This window comes from Pelodiscus sinensis, chromosome 4, assembly GCF_052426305.1.
Source record: "Pelodiscus sinensis isolate ZL-2025 chromosome 4, ASM5242630v1, whole genome shotgun sequence".
NCBI classification, from domain to species: Eukaryota; Metazoa; Chordata; order Testudines; family Trionychidae; genus Pelodiscus; species Pelodiscus sinensis.
Genome location: NC_143055.1, coordinates 67,082,338 through 67,097,948, shown reverse-complemented (window position 1 = coordinate 67,097,948; position 15,611 = coordinate 67,082,338). Strand labels below are relative to the sequence as shown.

The following is a 15,611-nucleotide window of genomic DNA, read 5'->3' as shown; positions in this document are numbered from 1 at the left end:
TTGATGCCTGTAGGTGCTATTATAATACTAGTTCAGCACTCAAAACTCACATTTTCTTCACTGCACAATTTAATTGCATAAATAGCACTTGGAGATTTTTGGTTTCAAGTGTCTTTGCCTGTTAAAAGTACTCAAAAAAGATTCCTTTGAAGGAGACTCACCTGATAGAATAAAGAACATTTCCATTTTTGAAAATTCGTAACAACTTGTTGTCTGTTGTTACTTCATGAAAGTTGGCACCCTTTTCATTGGCAAAGAACAAATCAGGTTTCCAAATAGAATCCAGCATGGATGGATCTAAATCCAAAGAGTCATCTGGATATTCGCTATATGCAAGGCGTGGATCATTCCAGTTCTGACGGAGAAAAATATTCACTCGGTAATCCTAAGTGAAAAACAAAGCAGACAAAATCTTTATCAAAGACAGGGGCTTTACTCAGTATTTTATCACTTAGCTATGTAATCCCCTAACCATCAATAGATCACAATTGAATATGTCCATAAATACCAGCGTGGTACCTTGCTTCATAGATTCCAAGGCCAGAAGGGATCATTATGATTATCTAGCCTAACCTCCTGTATAAACATAAACCTTATTTGTAATGATTAGTAGTAACACAATAGGCAGTAGCAGAGAGACCTTGCAGTACAGCTGAAAGCAATTTTAACCAGGCTGGTGTTAAGGCAATGTAATGTTGTAAATAGACCTCACCTCAAACTCCTCCAGTTGCACCCCTGCTTAGTCTACAGCACATAAGAGCTGTTTGCTGTTTTTGAAAGGGCTCTGCCTCTTATTTTTTGGAAGCACAACATCCCCCATCTCCCTGAACCATAGCTTCCTATCTTCACACCATCTGGGTCCCAGAGAAACAAGACTGAGCATCCACCCACATAGACTGAGCATCCATCCATGTAATGAATGATAGGTCAGAGATTAGGGAGCTGCTCTTGGCTTTTGCAGTCCATGGTTCAGATCCTTGCTCTGCTGCATGCTTCCAAATTAAGTTGCTTAATCTTCGTGCCTCAGTTCCCCATTTGTGAAATGGGGCTGGTAGCACTTCCCTGTCTTACAGGGTTGTTAAGAGAATTAATATGATAATGTGATAATGGGGGTCATAATATAATTACTTACCACTGGCAGACAAGGAGGAGGCAGCATTGTAGAACGACAATGGGAAGAATTACCCTCACTATATAATGACCATATTGTGTTACTGGCAGGCAACTGGTGGGATTAATGGAGGTGTTCAAATCTTTCCAGTTATTCTGAGCTGTATGCGCTCCCTGGCAGAAGTTGCTGCAGGAGGAATAATCGGGCTCTTCTTCACAAACACAAAGGTCAGAAATACTTCTTTGCAAATGAAATCTAAGAATATGACCTCATGTGATTTTGAAAGCTGAGGTCATAGACATGGATCATACTGCCTATGCCTAAATCCTCCATTGGTTGTAACAGGACTATCTTAATTTTCTTCTCTAATATATTATTGCAAGGATTTTAAAAATGAAGTCAAAGGCAATGCTGCCAGGTACATACAGGCAATGTATATTGCAGATATGGAAAATATAGCACTGTCAGGCTACTGCTCTAACCATTACATGTCACACATTTCTGAAGGTTAAAGTCATAAGAAGATTTAATGCTTGACTTGAATTCCACTCCATCTCTTTCTGTGACATTGATATAAAGGGAAGCAGTGACTAATATAACAGAAAACACAGTTTAAAGTTGGGGGCTGTCATTCTTTATAAAACTGCAATGTTTTTAGTTTCTTTCTGGGATTAAACAGTTTCCAGCTGAGTAGTTAGAGTAAAGTACAGTCGCTCCCCGAGTTGCGAATGGCCGAGTTACGACCGTTCACACTTACGACCAAAGCTCCCATGGAGTGGTAATGAAGGTGGTCCCCGAGTTATGAATGCGACCCACGCTTACGAACAGCGCGGTCGCATGTAACCCAATGGGTCTGAGTTATGAACAGTTGGAGTTACGGACCAGGTGTTGGGCTGTAACTTGTTCGTAACTCGGAAAGCGGCTGTACAAAAATGGTCTCAGTTAAGCAATAAAGCATTAGTAACCACCTCATTTGAATAGCAGTTATATGTTGAGTCATATGTCATTTTAATATAGCACCTTTTATGCATTTACTAAGGAAGAAAGGGAAGTTAACCTTCAAAAGGGACTTAATCAAGGGAGTAAGAAAAATCCCCAGGAACTTCATTTTTATTAGCTCATTTAAATGACAAAGAAAGTTGTAGACTTACATTTGATAATATCATGAAGATATTTTGATATAGTTTCAGATTTGGAGAGATTAATTTTATAGCATCTGAACATCTGTACAAATTCCTAGATTAATTCGGTTAAATAATTATAGTTAAAGCAGTTTTTGGGAATGTTCAGTAAAACATAGATTTATTAGAATATAATTCAATGTTATGTTTCTATGTACCTATCTTAATAGACTGCATATTTGGGCACTCTCGAATCATTCTCTCTGTGGAAACTCTATTGGAGGGATAAATCCCACAGCAGGTCCTAAGCACTTCCAAGGATTTGACCCTTAATTTTTTGAGAACAGGTTTTAACCACAGTTTTTGAGGTTTTATGGTATCTGGTGATGGTGCTAAGTCTAGAATTTATAATAAAATGAAAGGTGAAAGATGCCAAAGGGCCTAACTCTCCAAACCTGACTCATCTGCCTACATGAGTAGTTCTGTTTTTATAATTGGGAAAACTTGCTGAGTGAGGTGCTATGCAACGTGAACAATAGTGGCTAATTCTGACCCATAGGCTAATAAAAACTTGGGCCAAATCCTCAAAGATATTTAGATGACCTATTCTTAAATAAGTGGGAGCTAAGCACATAAGTAGATTTGAGGTTCTAGGCCTTGATCACCAATTATTTCTTCCTTGATCATCAGAAGCGACCACAGAGATAAGTATGCACTGGCCCATTCTGTCAAGACTCACTTATATATTCTGATCACATTTCTAGACAAAAGCTGTGTGTTGAAATACACCACCAAATGGAGGATTTCTATTAAAACTATTGAATGATGAAGGAAAGTGTGCGTCTTTTACTTTGCAGGAAAGGAGAGCTAAAATTGACGACCTCAAGAAGTTTGAAGTGTTTAATTCCTGCTTTGCGTCAGTGTTTACTAAAACGGTAAGCGGTGACACAGTTGTATTAAGAAACATGGGGGAAGATACACAAGTGAAAATAGGAAAAGAACAGGTTAAGATAAGTTAGATATATTTAAGTTAAGGCCTGACGACATTTTGTCTTGGGGTACTTAAGGAACTAGCTCAGTGATGGGCAATAATCAGCCCATGGGCTAGACGTGGTTCAATAGAGTTAATGTCTGGTGGGCTGCTGGCATTTTATTTACTTGCGCCTCCACAGGTATGGCTACTTAACATTCCTATTTGCTGCAGATCACCATTCCTGGCCAATAGGTGCTGCGGGAAACGGTGCAGACTGAGACACCATTTCCTACCATCATCCAGGAATGGTAATCCATGGTCAACGGGAATTTCAAGAAGTTTTACCTGCAGAGGTGCAGGTTAATAAAGCATCAGTGGCTTGCCAGGGGCTAACCCTGATGAATGATGTCTGGCTTATTGTCCACCCCTGAACTAGCTCAAGAAATCTCAGAATCATTAGTAATTATTTCAGGAACTCCTAGATCAGTGGCGGGCAACCTAAGAGCCACCCATTCTGAAAGTTGATAAAGAATTCATTAGTTGATCAAATATAATGTCTAGCTCTTTACAACCCTTTGACAAAGCACAAGCACATGAGGTGCAGTATTTTCTTTTGGTTAATTGGCTATACTAATCCAACTCTAAATTACTGAAATAACAGTTTTTCAAAGGCATTTTTATTTGCATCCTTTGCCTTTCAAAGGATTCAAGATAATTAATTATTGGCCATGCTTTTTACCACTGTCAATAACAAATTTTTCAGTCTGATATTACGTTCCTCTCTAGAATTTCTCCTGCAATTCAAATTTTGTTCATTTTTTTCAGTGTAAAGCCTATTTTGATCACAGTACTTAAATGCATGAATGACAGACAAATAGGCTGGGTTTTAAGTGTCAGGTTACAACTTTATTTAACACTTTTGAGGGCACTTTGTTCCCCACTCTCTAATCTCATACATTAGGCATTTAACTGAGTCTAATGTGATGGTCAGGATTCTTACCATACAATCAATAAAAGGATTGGGAAAGAGCCATCTGTGAGCCTTCATCTGTATCCATGTTGAACACTGGCTTCAAATTGCAATCAATTAAGTTTTACTTTAATTTTTGTTTTAACATTTTAACATTGTCACCCAACTATGCCTCCATGAGGGCTGGAAGAAAGAAAACAAATAGACTCCCTGCTGATTTCATGCAATGGGAAATATTCCTTCCTGATTCTTAAATAGGCTATTGATCAGATCCACAGAATGGTCAATAACACCACCTAAACATGATATTAAAGGAAGGGTGGGGTAGCTGGCCAAAAAAAGACTTTTAAAATACTGGAGTAGTTTAAATTGGCAAAGAAAGAGCTCTAAATGTCAACTAGGAAACCCATTCTCCCAATTACAGCCAATGGGAAGGGGACAGCCCTTCTGACACTCCCCTGCCTGCTACTGTCATTGCATACTACCACTGTGGGTGTTCAGACTTCCTCTCTTGTTGTCTATAGGGTGGGATATTTTACCACTTTAGTAGGTGACTTATGAGAAAATACAATAAATCCAAACTTCTGTCTCTCCCACAGTTCAGATTAGCTCATATTATTAACAAACTTATACTCTCTCACCCCTTTTCACCTACACATTGTTTCTGTCAAGAAAGTAGTTGCTTTCCTAGCCTACACAATCATCAGGCTAGCTGTGAAGTAATTTGACTCCTCCCACTCTTGCAGCAAGCAACAAGTGAAATGTTAAACCATAGAAAAATCTAACACTGTCCTCTTTTAATTGGCAAACTTGTACCTGAGTGAAACCCTGTGCAAGCCTGTTGAAAACAATAGGAATACATAAAGTTAATGTGTGGTCAAAATTAAGTCTTTTGGGTATTTTTTCCAGTTTTTTTATAACAAGTTTGTAAACTCGAGATTTCCTGATAGAAAAAAGCAGTATCTTACCAGCTTCAGATAATTAAATGCTCTATTTATCTACAGGATATTATCAGGGCAGGTTTCCCTGCTAGCATGCCTCAACCCTGACCAATGAGGGACTTCCCTTAGCAGTAAGGAGCATCCTTCAGTCTCCATGATCCTTAGTTCTTATCTTTTCTATTGACTCTACCAATTAGTGAATGTGTGAGGTAGAGACAGCAAACATCCTTTAAATGGGAATTATGTTTAAGCACTACTGGATTGGGCTGGAATCATGCTGGTGACCTTCAAATTAGAGGTCCAGTAGGTCATTAGCAAAGTCCTCTGGTACCGTCTTTTTTAAGCGTTAATGTTACACCTTCAAAAATAAGACTTGCTTAAAACACCTAAGCAGTTCAATATGGCTCCTATATGGTTAATTAATTCTTATCTGTAGTAATACCATATATTAAAGTCAAGATTTTTAGCATATGACATTATTATAAAGAGATAGTAATAGACTTGGTAATACTATGAATATACAACATTTCTAAGGTGTCATTTAATTTTTATTATACATACTGATACATCACTGTGCTTGTCACTTTGTTCATGTATTTACAATTTTTTTGTTCACTCATATAAGCATTGTGGCAGTGTGGATATTTCTTTGTGAAATTAAACTCTTTTATTTGGGATCCTGCCAGCTCTGCAGTGATAAGTGTCTAAAGACAGATTTGCATAATTTCATTTGCAGATCAACTGCACACATTCTTAATGGATACTATCTTCACTTGCACCAAATGATCAGATCTATGTGCATGCAGACTGATCTTTCCAAATATTCTACCAGCTTTAGATGCATGTACCATTAACAATCCAGGTAATATCTCCATCCAAAATCTAAGCAGGAATTCATACTTGTCTGATTCAAAATGAAACAAATGTCTATTTGCTTTTTTTTGTACTAGTCTACTGCAGCATTTCTGCATAAGAAGCTAATGGAATTGCAAACGTTGCCGTGAATACCAAAGTTAATAGCACAGTGGGAAATATACTTCCCAAGAGTAATGGTAACTTTGCTGTTAGTAACTATGACAACTGTTACCTTAAATCCATCTAAGGACCTCACTCACAAAAACACCAAAGGGTTTATTGCTGCTGCTGAAGTCACCTAAAATTTCATGAAAGCAGATGGATTTCTGTAGATCTAATATTAAGATTTGTAACATTGCTTTTGAACAAGTCCTAGAATATTAACAAAAAACTTAGCAGGACAGATTTTTTTCCCCCTTTGTATGCCTACTTGCTATTCATATTAATGAACTTTACCCAGCATGTTCACCAATTATGAAATATTTACTGAAACATTTTAAACAAAAATTATTAATATTACATAAAAATCATACTCCAGGCCTGGATTCAGGCAGCATTACAAATGCAAAATGATTTAAATGAAAGGATCCTGTAGTTCAAATGACACTGGACTGATTGATGGTTTCCTATAAACACCGTGTGAAACTGTCTGCTCACATGGTTTTGAATCCAAAAACTCAAAGCAGAATTATATGTTGTAGGAGGAGGAATGGTAGTATGGGAACAAAAATTGAAAAGGTTCAAGTTCAGGCTCAGGAACTGAAGTGAAATCATTTATATTCAGAGAAAGTTCTCTGTTTTAGACTCAAGATAGCATCTATACTTTCATTTAATGACACTAAGGCTGAATGCTGCTCTCAGTTATATCAGTGTAAACCCAGAGAAAGTTCAGTGAAGGAAAGAGTGAATTATGATTTATCCCAGTGTGAGAGCAGAATTTGGCACTTTACTACTGCAATATACCAATAGTCAAGGGACATACTCTTCCAGCTTCATTCTCCCCCTCCCACTATTTTTTCTTTCCTTTTATCACACTCTTTGGGCACCATTTTGATTGACATTTTATTGCTATTTGAGCAGGGAAGAGGGTGCAAAAAGACCTTACCTTACCCACTGCACCAAGGGTAGTCAATTATTTTTTGGCATGCCCCAAATTTCTTGGCCCAAGTATAGTCAAGGTCCAGACTCCACAGAAACATTTTCACCCCTCAATAATAAGTAAATAAAAATGTGCAGTCTGTTCAAAACCATCTGGTGGTTCAGATTTGATCATGGTCCACATATTTACTTTACTTATACACAATGCAGAATTAAGCAGTGAGGAAATTATCAGAAATTGGTTCCAAGACTAGTGCCTCAGCTACCTGTAGTTCTTCCATGTATCATGAGAGGCTGCACTGTGCTGCTTCTGAAAGCGTATCTGAATGCAGAGCGGAGTCTCATAGCAAGTGCTTCACAGCTGAGCTGCATTTTCCCTCTCAGCTACTGCGGTTGGCAGCAGTGGCTTCATCAGCCCATACCCATTACACTGTAGCAAAGGAGTTAAATGAAGTAGGAGCCCAGGTGCAAAACATTTACAGGAGCAATCTGTGCAGACCTGGCTCCTATCCTCCCTTTAGTGGAGCAGCTTCCTCTACAGATTCTGGTGCAAAGGGCTGGGCTTCAGGGAAGACTGTAGGGGAAAATTATTGAGGGATCTTGGAGCAATAGAGTAAGTCCTCCAAGGTGTGTAGAGATGCCACATTTTCTGTACACTCTAGCTTTGGTTTCCTGAGTCACATTTACTGCCAAGGTAGAATGGAACAAAACAGCCCAGGATAGGGCAGCTGCTTGCTGCAGCTACAAAGAGCAACAGAAACCTTGTTACCTCATTTTTGTTTATAACAAACAACCACTATAAAGCATTTATCCTGATTTATCTCTGCTTATCAGTATGATACTACATGGTACCAGCAATAGAAGGGATATAGTGCTGGAAGCCGCCTTGAGAAAGTTAACATTGCATTGGCAGCTACAGAGCCTGTGCATCTGCAAGTAACTCCCCTAACTGTCCTTAGAATGGTGGGGGAATGTTAAACTTTTCAAACAGAAATTTGAATTGTCTATGAAAGTTACAAAGGCAAATAAACTGCTCTTATGGGTAGTAGCCACTGAAGCCCTAGAAATATACAATGCATTCCATGCTCCTGGAGTGGGGTAAGAAACTTTGCAGAAATAATGGATGAATTTCTTTGTATCCTTAAGGAAAAAGGTTACTTAGAGAGATGTTCAGAATGAAAATACAGAACTAAGGGGAAATAATAGAGGAGTTTGTCACCAATTTCAAATTAAAAATCAGTCTTGTGACTATGAAATATTTAAAGACTCTTTCATTGAAGACCAGATTGGCCTGGCATGTAAAAATAAGTACATGAAAGGTTACCAAGGAAGATGGCTCCAACACAAGAAAGTGCACTATCTATATGCCAAGCAACAAAGCAAACAAACACAAATAAACCAATGAGAGAAATGGACAGAGCTCATTGACTGTGAGTACTGTAGCTAAATCAGCAAAGAAAAAGTTCAGAAAAATTAAATTGGTCAAAGACAGGACCATGGAAAGATGGAAACAATCCCAATGATGTAGCAATCAGCATAGATATAGGAAATCCTATAGTGGGCAAATATGTAGACACTATAATAAACCAAACCATTGTTACTTCATGCAGAGAAAGCAGGGAACTACATGTAATAAGTGCAAAAAGGGATTCCATAAGTGAAGAGGAAGAGCTGTTCTTAAGCACAAGAATAGAGGAGGCTTAATATTCAAAACAAGCTAACTAAAAGGTGCACAAATGGCATATGTATGACATAAAATCTGGAGGCTGGGGAGACAAAGTAAACTTAACTACAGAGACCGAAATAGATGTAAGAAGCACATAAAAGCAGAAGAGTCAAAAGTGCCTGGAAGATATTAGAGGAACAGTTGCAGTGTTGGGAGAGTGTACACTGACACTTAAATGCAAAGGGAAAATGATAAACAGAGTTTATGGTGGTACATCAAGACAAGCAAGAAGTCTCGCTCCTACGCATGGGCAATGGGAATAAGAAGCAAGGGAGGCAATGCCTTCCCTGAATCTTAGTGCTCAATTTGTCCCCATTTCTAATCTATATTTTGACCATTTCTGAAGTCTCCCACAGCAGGCTACTGCTTGCAGACTGATGACTCTTCTCCCAAAGTGAAGCTGTTAACTTAAAAGTGAAAAGCCTTCCAGCTTGCAAGACCTATTAGCATAACATTGAACCTGTGAAAGAGCCATTAAGTGGTAATGAAACCATTTAACAGTCATATGCCAACCCTGAGTTTACTGACAAAAACAGTTGTGCATCGCTATGACTACAGGACCTTAGTTTAAAATTTGTTTTAAATATTTCATTAGTTTATTGCTGAAGATTATAAAATCACATTCCTTGCAGAGATACTTAGATGCACAGTCTCAGCATTCAGCTTTAGCCTTAAATGCTGGGATCTTCAGACATATCTTTAATAAATTCTTCAATAGACCACCCTTCTCTAAAATACACATTTAATTTTAATAATCTTAGTATAAAAACTTGTTTCCAAAATCTTACTATCTTTTTTATCTAGTGCCTTTCACCCTCTTGCTGAAGAGAGCCCGTAAAGGGACAACATCCCTTTTCTTCCAGTTTCCCTTTTACCTATGACCAATGTTCCAGCTAATATTTTCCATCCATGTGCAGAAAAAAAAAATGTCTCAAGGCATGTGCGGATGTGCACCTCCAATAGAAACACATTCCTGCCAGCTGTGGACAGCTGTGAGTGCTCTGCCGATCAGCTGGGTGGCACCTGAATTTCTCTTAGGTGCTACCAAAGCACTCATCTTACAGGGAACACTGCTTCTGACTATTTGATTAACTAGCTTTAAGAAAACCCTTCACTAACATCTTCGTCTCTGATGAAGAAAATATAAAACAGAGCAGGGCTGTATGTTTGTATGTATGCCATAATACTTACTGTTGTATTCTGCAGGACAACTCAAAGATTTTGCAAATAAATCTCTGAGAAACTTTAGGTATATCAAAAAACCTGTGACTGACATATTTTATTCCCAAATTTAGTGCTTTTAGTTAACTATCTACTGCATATCCAGTCGTCACAATCTGGCCTGCAGTGGAAAATATGCTCCATTTTCTTTACAAAGACATTTTAGAAGAGTATTTTTTTCCAAATGTCATTTGCTACATTTGCGTTCAGTGATTTAGTTGGAATGGGTGAGTAGAGAGAAAAGGGAGGGGAAGGTGAGGTTCCTTGGTGGACTATGGCTGGAGTGTGGGTGGGGGCTACAGGCTGGGGAGCTTGCCTCCTCAAGTAGCACTCTCGCCCACCACCCATTGCCCTCATCTCTAGTACAATGGTTAGGCTACTTGCCTGGGTTGTAGAAGATTGGGTTCAAATCCCCCAGCTGCCTGCTTAGCAGGAGTTTGAAAAGGATTTCCTGCCTCCTGGGTGACTGTCCATTGTGATGAGCCATCCTTGTCCAAACCTGCTTTCTTTCTCCAGAGGCTATTGTCTTCTTGGGATGGAAAGGAGGTTAGGACAGGGATTGCTCATCAGGGACTCTCCCCAAGAGCTGGGATTCCCCCAATTCACACCCCTCAAAAGAGCAGGGGAGTTCTCTGTGGTCTGCCACCCTGTACCCTGATCATGGGGGACAAGAAAAAGTGGGGATTCTTACTGCCTAGCAGCAGTTCCTCTTTAATAAAAAGAGCAAGTGCTCCTCTATGAATGCCAATACAACATGTTACCATATTCATATAAGCTGAAAATCTCTTCTTTAGTAGATGCTGTGATGTTGGCAGACTAGTTGCCAGCTCGTGCTAAGGTGTTTCTCAGTGGGACACTGACAGACGCATAACAGGAATCTGTCTGGCTCATTTATTGGTTAATACAATATTGCCAGTGTAATATGGGTGGTGGGTACTGTAGGCAGTGGGTTGCTGAGCATCTCCAAATGGTCTGTTGTAGACACTCCCCCAGGCCAGCGTACTTCTTGCAGGCAGGGTTGGACGCGTTGCCTATCCAAGAATTGAAGGTGCAGTGGCTGCACTGCCGAGGATCTGTGTGTGGGTGCTGAAATTGCAGCACACCAGGGCTGGCATCTTGCCCCCAGCCAAATAGTGCTGAGGTTGTGGGCTCTGGTGGGCATGTTTTGGGATCCTGCAGGGATGAGGAGGACACAAGGGCTATGTCTACACTGGCAGCTTCTTGCGCAAGAAGATCTTGTGCAAGGGTTCTTGTGCAAGGAGTCTCGCGCAAGAAAACATCCACACTGCCATGTGCGAGCTGTGCTTTTGCGCAAGAGCACCCATAGCAGTGTGGATGTTCTCTTGGGCAAGAAAGCTCTCATGGCCATTTTAGCCATAGGGATTTCTTGTGCAAGAAACCCTGCCAAGTGTCTACACTGCCCTCTTGCACAAGAGCTCCTGCGCAAGAGGGCTTACATCTGTTAAAAAAGAGTATAGCTCTTGCACAAGAAGCCCTCTCTTACCATGCTGAACTGTAAATCTTCTTGCGCAAGAGCAGGCGGGCAGTGTGGACGCTCTGTGGATTCTTGTGCAAGAACAGCCATACTTGCACAAGAAGCTGCGAGTGTAGACATAGCCAAGGGGAGAAACCCGGGGGCTAGGCTCCCCAGGCAGCCTGGTCATTGGCTGCCCATGATTCTACATGTGTGAGGAGCTTATTTCTCATTAAGTCAATGTGTTCCTTAGAAAGACATGGAGACAATGAACCTGATATAAAAGTATTAATGGCTTAAAAGTATCATGCAAACCTGCATTCACAGAAAATGGTTCCTCCCATATGCAAGATATGGTCCAGAGAAGATGCAGATGTTCAAAAACTCTTAAGAAAGGAGCTAGAAACATGACAGCAAATGTTATCATGAAGGAAATAGAAGAATCAACAGGTGGGGTTTACTCCTAGTAGCAACAGTGAAAAAAGCAGCAGGACACAGCTGTGTATGGATCGTAAGACGCTGACCAAAACCATAAAAAAAGACACCTTCACTTGCCCACTGAAAGAGAACTCGCCTGAAATAGCTCTAAAATCTGCACTTTCAAAATGCCATTCAGAAGATCCTGCTTCCTAAGATTGCCTTTCAGAATTGGTTTGGCTCCAGAAATATTTCACTGTACAACGAGCCAGATATTAGAAGGACTAGTGGGAGCAACAGTATACACCAATAACATCAAAATTTGGGGAAGTGCAGTCACTGAACATTAGGAATGACCAAGGATCATACTGTAGATTGCAAGAGCTAATAACCTCAAACTGAATAAAGCCAGTGTCAATTTCAAACAACAGAAATAACATGGAAGGGAGACTGACCTCAGAGAATTTTGCTCAATGAAGCAAGCATTCAGGCAGTACTGAATGTTCAGATATGAAGATAAAAAGGGATTTCAAAGGCTCTAGGCATGTTGAATTGCATCAGCAATTTCATACCCAGCTATACAGATTTCATAATTCACCAGACATCTCCTGCACAAGGGCACTGAATGGGCATGGATACCTGAACCTCAAAGCAAGTTCAATGATTTAAAGTAAATTCTGACTCTAGTGCTGCAATTTTTTGACCCCCTGAAAGACATAAAACTTTCCCCAGATTCCTTCAAAAGCAGTAATGTTGCATGGAATGTATTGGTTGCAGTATTATATGCATCAAGAGCTATAACAGCCACAGAATAAGGTGTATGCACAAATTGAAAAAAGAAACTAGTTCTGGCATATGGATGTACAACATTTCATTACTTTCTCTAAGCTTGCAGCTTCAAAAGCCAAAAGTTATTAGGATCCACGGACTGTAACAGACAAAAAAGGCATTTAGAGAAGCACCGTCACAGATAACGCAGCTACTGGTTCGTGACCATTGTCGTAACAGACAAGATTTCACAGTTTATGTGCATTTCTCCCACATACACATCTACCTAATCATCTAATGTATTGTTGGCCTGCCTGTACGAATTGTAGTGAGTTGTTTTCTGCACTAGTGGTCTTTCTGCAAGCAGGCTGCAATTTTATGGAGAACCCCAGCTGTGTGATAAGGACAGAGTAGCTGATCTCGACTCCTGAGAGTTCTTGAGTTTGGTAACTACTTTTCCAAAATGCTTGTGTAAAAGAGTAACTGACCTGGAAATAAAAGAGAAGCCTTCAGTGAAATTAAGCAGCTGGGGGGAAGGGGTAGGGGGAGGGAAGAGAAAGAGGATTTCTTTTATGACTGCTGACCTTTGCCAATCCCAGGAGAAAGGACACAATTGAAGCTGAGTGCTACAGTTGGCCTGAAGTACTGATGTAGAACCTAGAATAAGGGCTGTGGAATCCTTGACCTGATGTGGAGAAAACAGTGTGAGTCCAGTAGCCCAGAATCCCACAAGGGTACTGTGGGATTCCTGAATCAAAGCAAGGGAAGGGATAAAAGCTGTAAGACTTACAAAGTGAGACCTTATAAAGGGGAAAATCATAGTTTTATGCAGTAACTTCAAACAAGGGCTATGAGGGGCCTGAGAACATTTTAACTGCTATGCCCTGACATGGGTCTCTCTTGCAGCTTCTCTTCTATGTGTTGTTTCTATTCTTTAGCTTTATATAATCAATAGAAGTTGGGCCCTGACATACCAACATTGTCCTGGCACCATGAGTCAGTCTAGCTCGGCACAAAACATGACTATTTACTGTTGGAAAAATAGTGCAATGACCATTCATATTAAACCTATTGAGTTGGCAGGAGGGTGGTGCAGAGTATGTTAACAGCTGAATCAGGCCATTGATACATTAATTACCTTTGGCATTTAGTTCTCACGGCATTTATCTCTGAGTTGCTACCTACCACTTTCTGTCACATCAGATAACTACATTTTGCATTAGCTACCTAATCAGACAATCTTAGACCTGAGATGCAGGGTCCTCCTTAGATTCCAATTAAAAAGTTCTAATGTGCTTCATTATCTGACCTCTGACTGTTGTGATACAAGCATAACAAGAGTCCAGGCTGCTGCTAATTGGATCTTTATTCAATCATAATATAAAAATGTCAAGCTGGTAATAAATTACATATAGGCAGATTACTCTTAGACTGTTTTCTTTGTCTTTCATAGGATCATGCTGAAATTTTCTGTATTTACTCACATGTACTGTGGATGTTAGTTACTGTAAGAATTGGCTTTCTTGCAATAAATATTTTATTCTCAGGTTCTGACAACAAAACTACCTAACCCTGCATATCCAAAGTTAGTGTAAAGAGAGGGGGCAGGTCGCTGAAAGGACGAATAGCTATCACAAGATGAGTCATGCCAAACAGCTTGTTGTGGGTTTGTCTTCATTTCTAAAAATAGTGCATGCTTTACCTCAGGATAGTTAACTGGTACAAGCTGTCCTGAGGTAAAAAACACAAGTAAACTCACCAGGCTGACCCTAGATGTGAGAGGGGGGACATAAAGCAGTTTACTTTGAGGTAAAACTAAAGTTCCTTGACTTCATTGTATTTTTAATTTCAGGATAGCTCAGGGTATGTCTACACATTAAAGTTAATTTGGAATAACAGCCGTTATTCCGAATTAACTTCCATAGCGTCTACACAAGCAAATCGCTACTTCGAATTAAATTCGAAATAGCAGGGCACTTAATTCGAGTTAGTTAAACCTCATTCTATGAGAAATAATGCCTAACTCGAATTAGCTAATTCGGAATAAGCGCTGTGTGGACACTTATTCTGAAACAGGGGGCCTCCAGGCTTCCCAGTTTCCCCTGGTGGCCACTCTGGGCCAAACCAGGAAAACTCTTCTTCCCCCCCAGCCCAGGAGCCCTTAAAGGGGCAGACTCTGGCCACAGTGCCTGTGTCAGCTCCAAGCCTGCCAGCCCAGAGCCAGCAGTCACTGCCCTGACACAGTGACCCCAAAACATGAGCCAGTCCTCCATTATGCCCCAGAGTAGTCTGCCAGCTCCAAGAGCCTGCCAGGGACCGGAAAGGCGGGCGCCTTCCTGGTCAAGGGTGGAGATCAGGGTGGACCGTGCTCAGGTTTGGGGGGTGCAGCCAGGCAGCCTCCCCCCCCCCATCTCAAACAATCTTGCTTGCCCTCTGAGATGTCATCTGTATACAGAGCAGAGAAGGAACAATAAGAAGATCAGCATAGCCATTAAGCTTTGATCTGCTTTGACCAGGATATGCAAGTTTCTGACTCTGAGTAACTATTAAGGAAATAAGCTAAGCTCGAGGCTGCAAGAAGTGTCAGCTGGCACCTATGTTGATTCGAACACACAGTCCCCGGAAGAGGAATTTCCCACTGAGAAAACAATGTCCAGTACTTCAAAATTTAATCATCTCAATTCTCTCTTACAAGTGTAAATTAAGTTCACAACTTCCTTGTAAGAACTGGTCTCACAGCAGACGGACCAGCATCAATTGGCATTACAGATAAGAAAGAGAAAATACGTGACCCAATGGGTATATAAGATGGGCCCAGCACACACTCACTTTGAGTGTCAAACTACCATTTACCTGCTGGTCGGGTTAGGTGTTTGACCTCCCGAGGTCCATGGGGACGCCCACCTCGTATTTTCGTCTTTCCGAGGAATTGAGGG

At 40.4% G+C, this 15,611-nt stretch overlaps 1 protein-coding gene across 1 annotated transcript in view; it reads right to left on the bottom strand.

Moving 5' to 3' along the window:
- GLRA3 (glycine receptor alpha 3) overlaps positions 1-15,611 on the bottom strand; it is a 137,913-nt gene that overhangs the window by 45,428 nt on the left and 76,874 nt on the right. Inside the window, exon 4 of the mRNA XM_089777912.1 lies at positions 162-385. Coding sequence (XP_089634038.1) covers positions 162-385 — 224 coding nt within the window. The remainder of the gene's footprint in view (positions 1-161; positions 386-15,611) is intronic.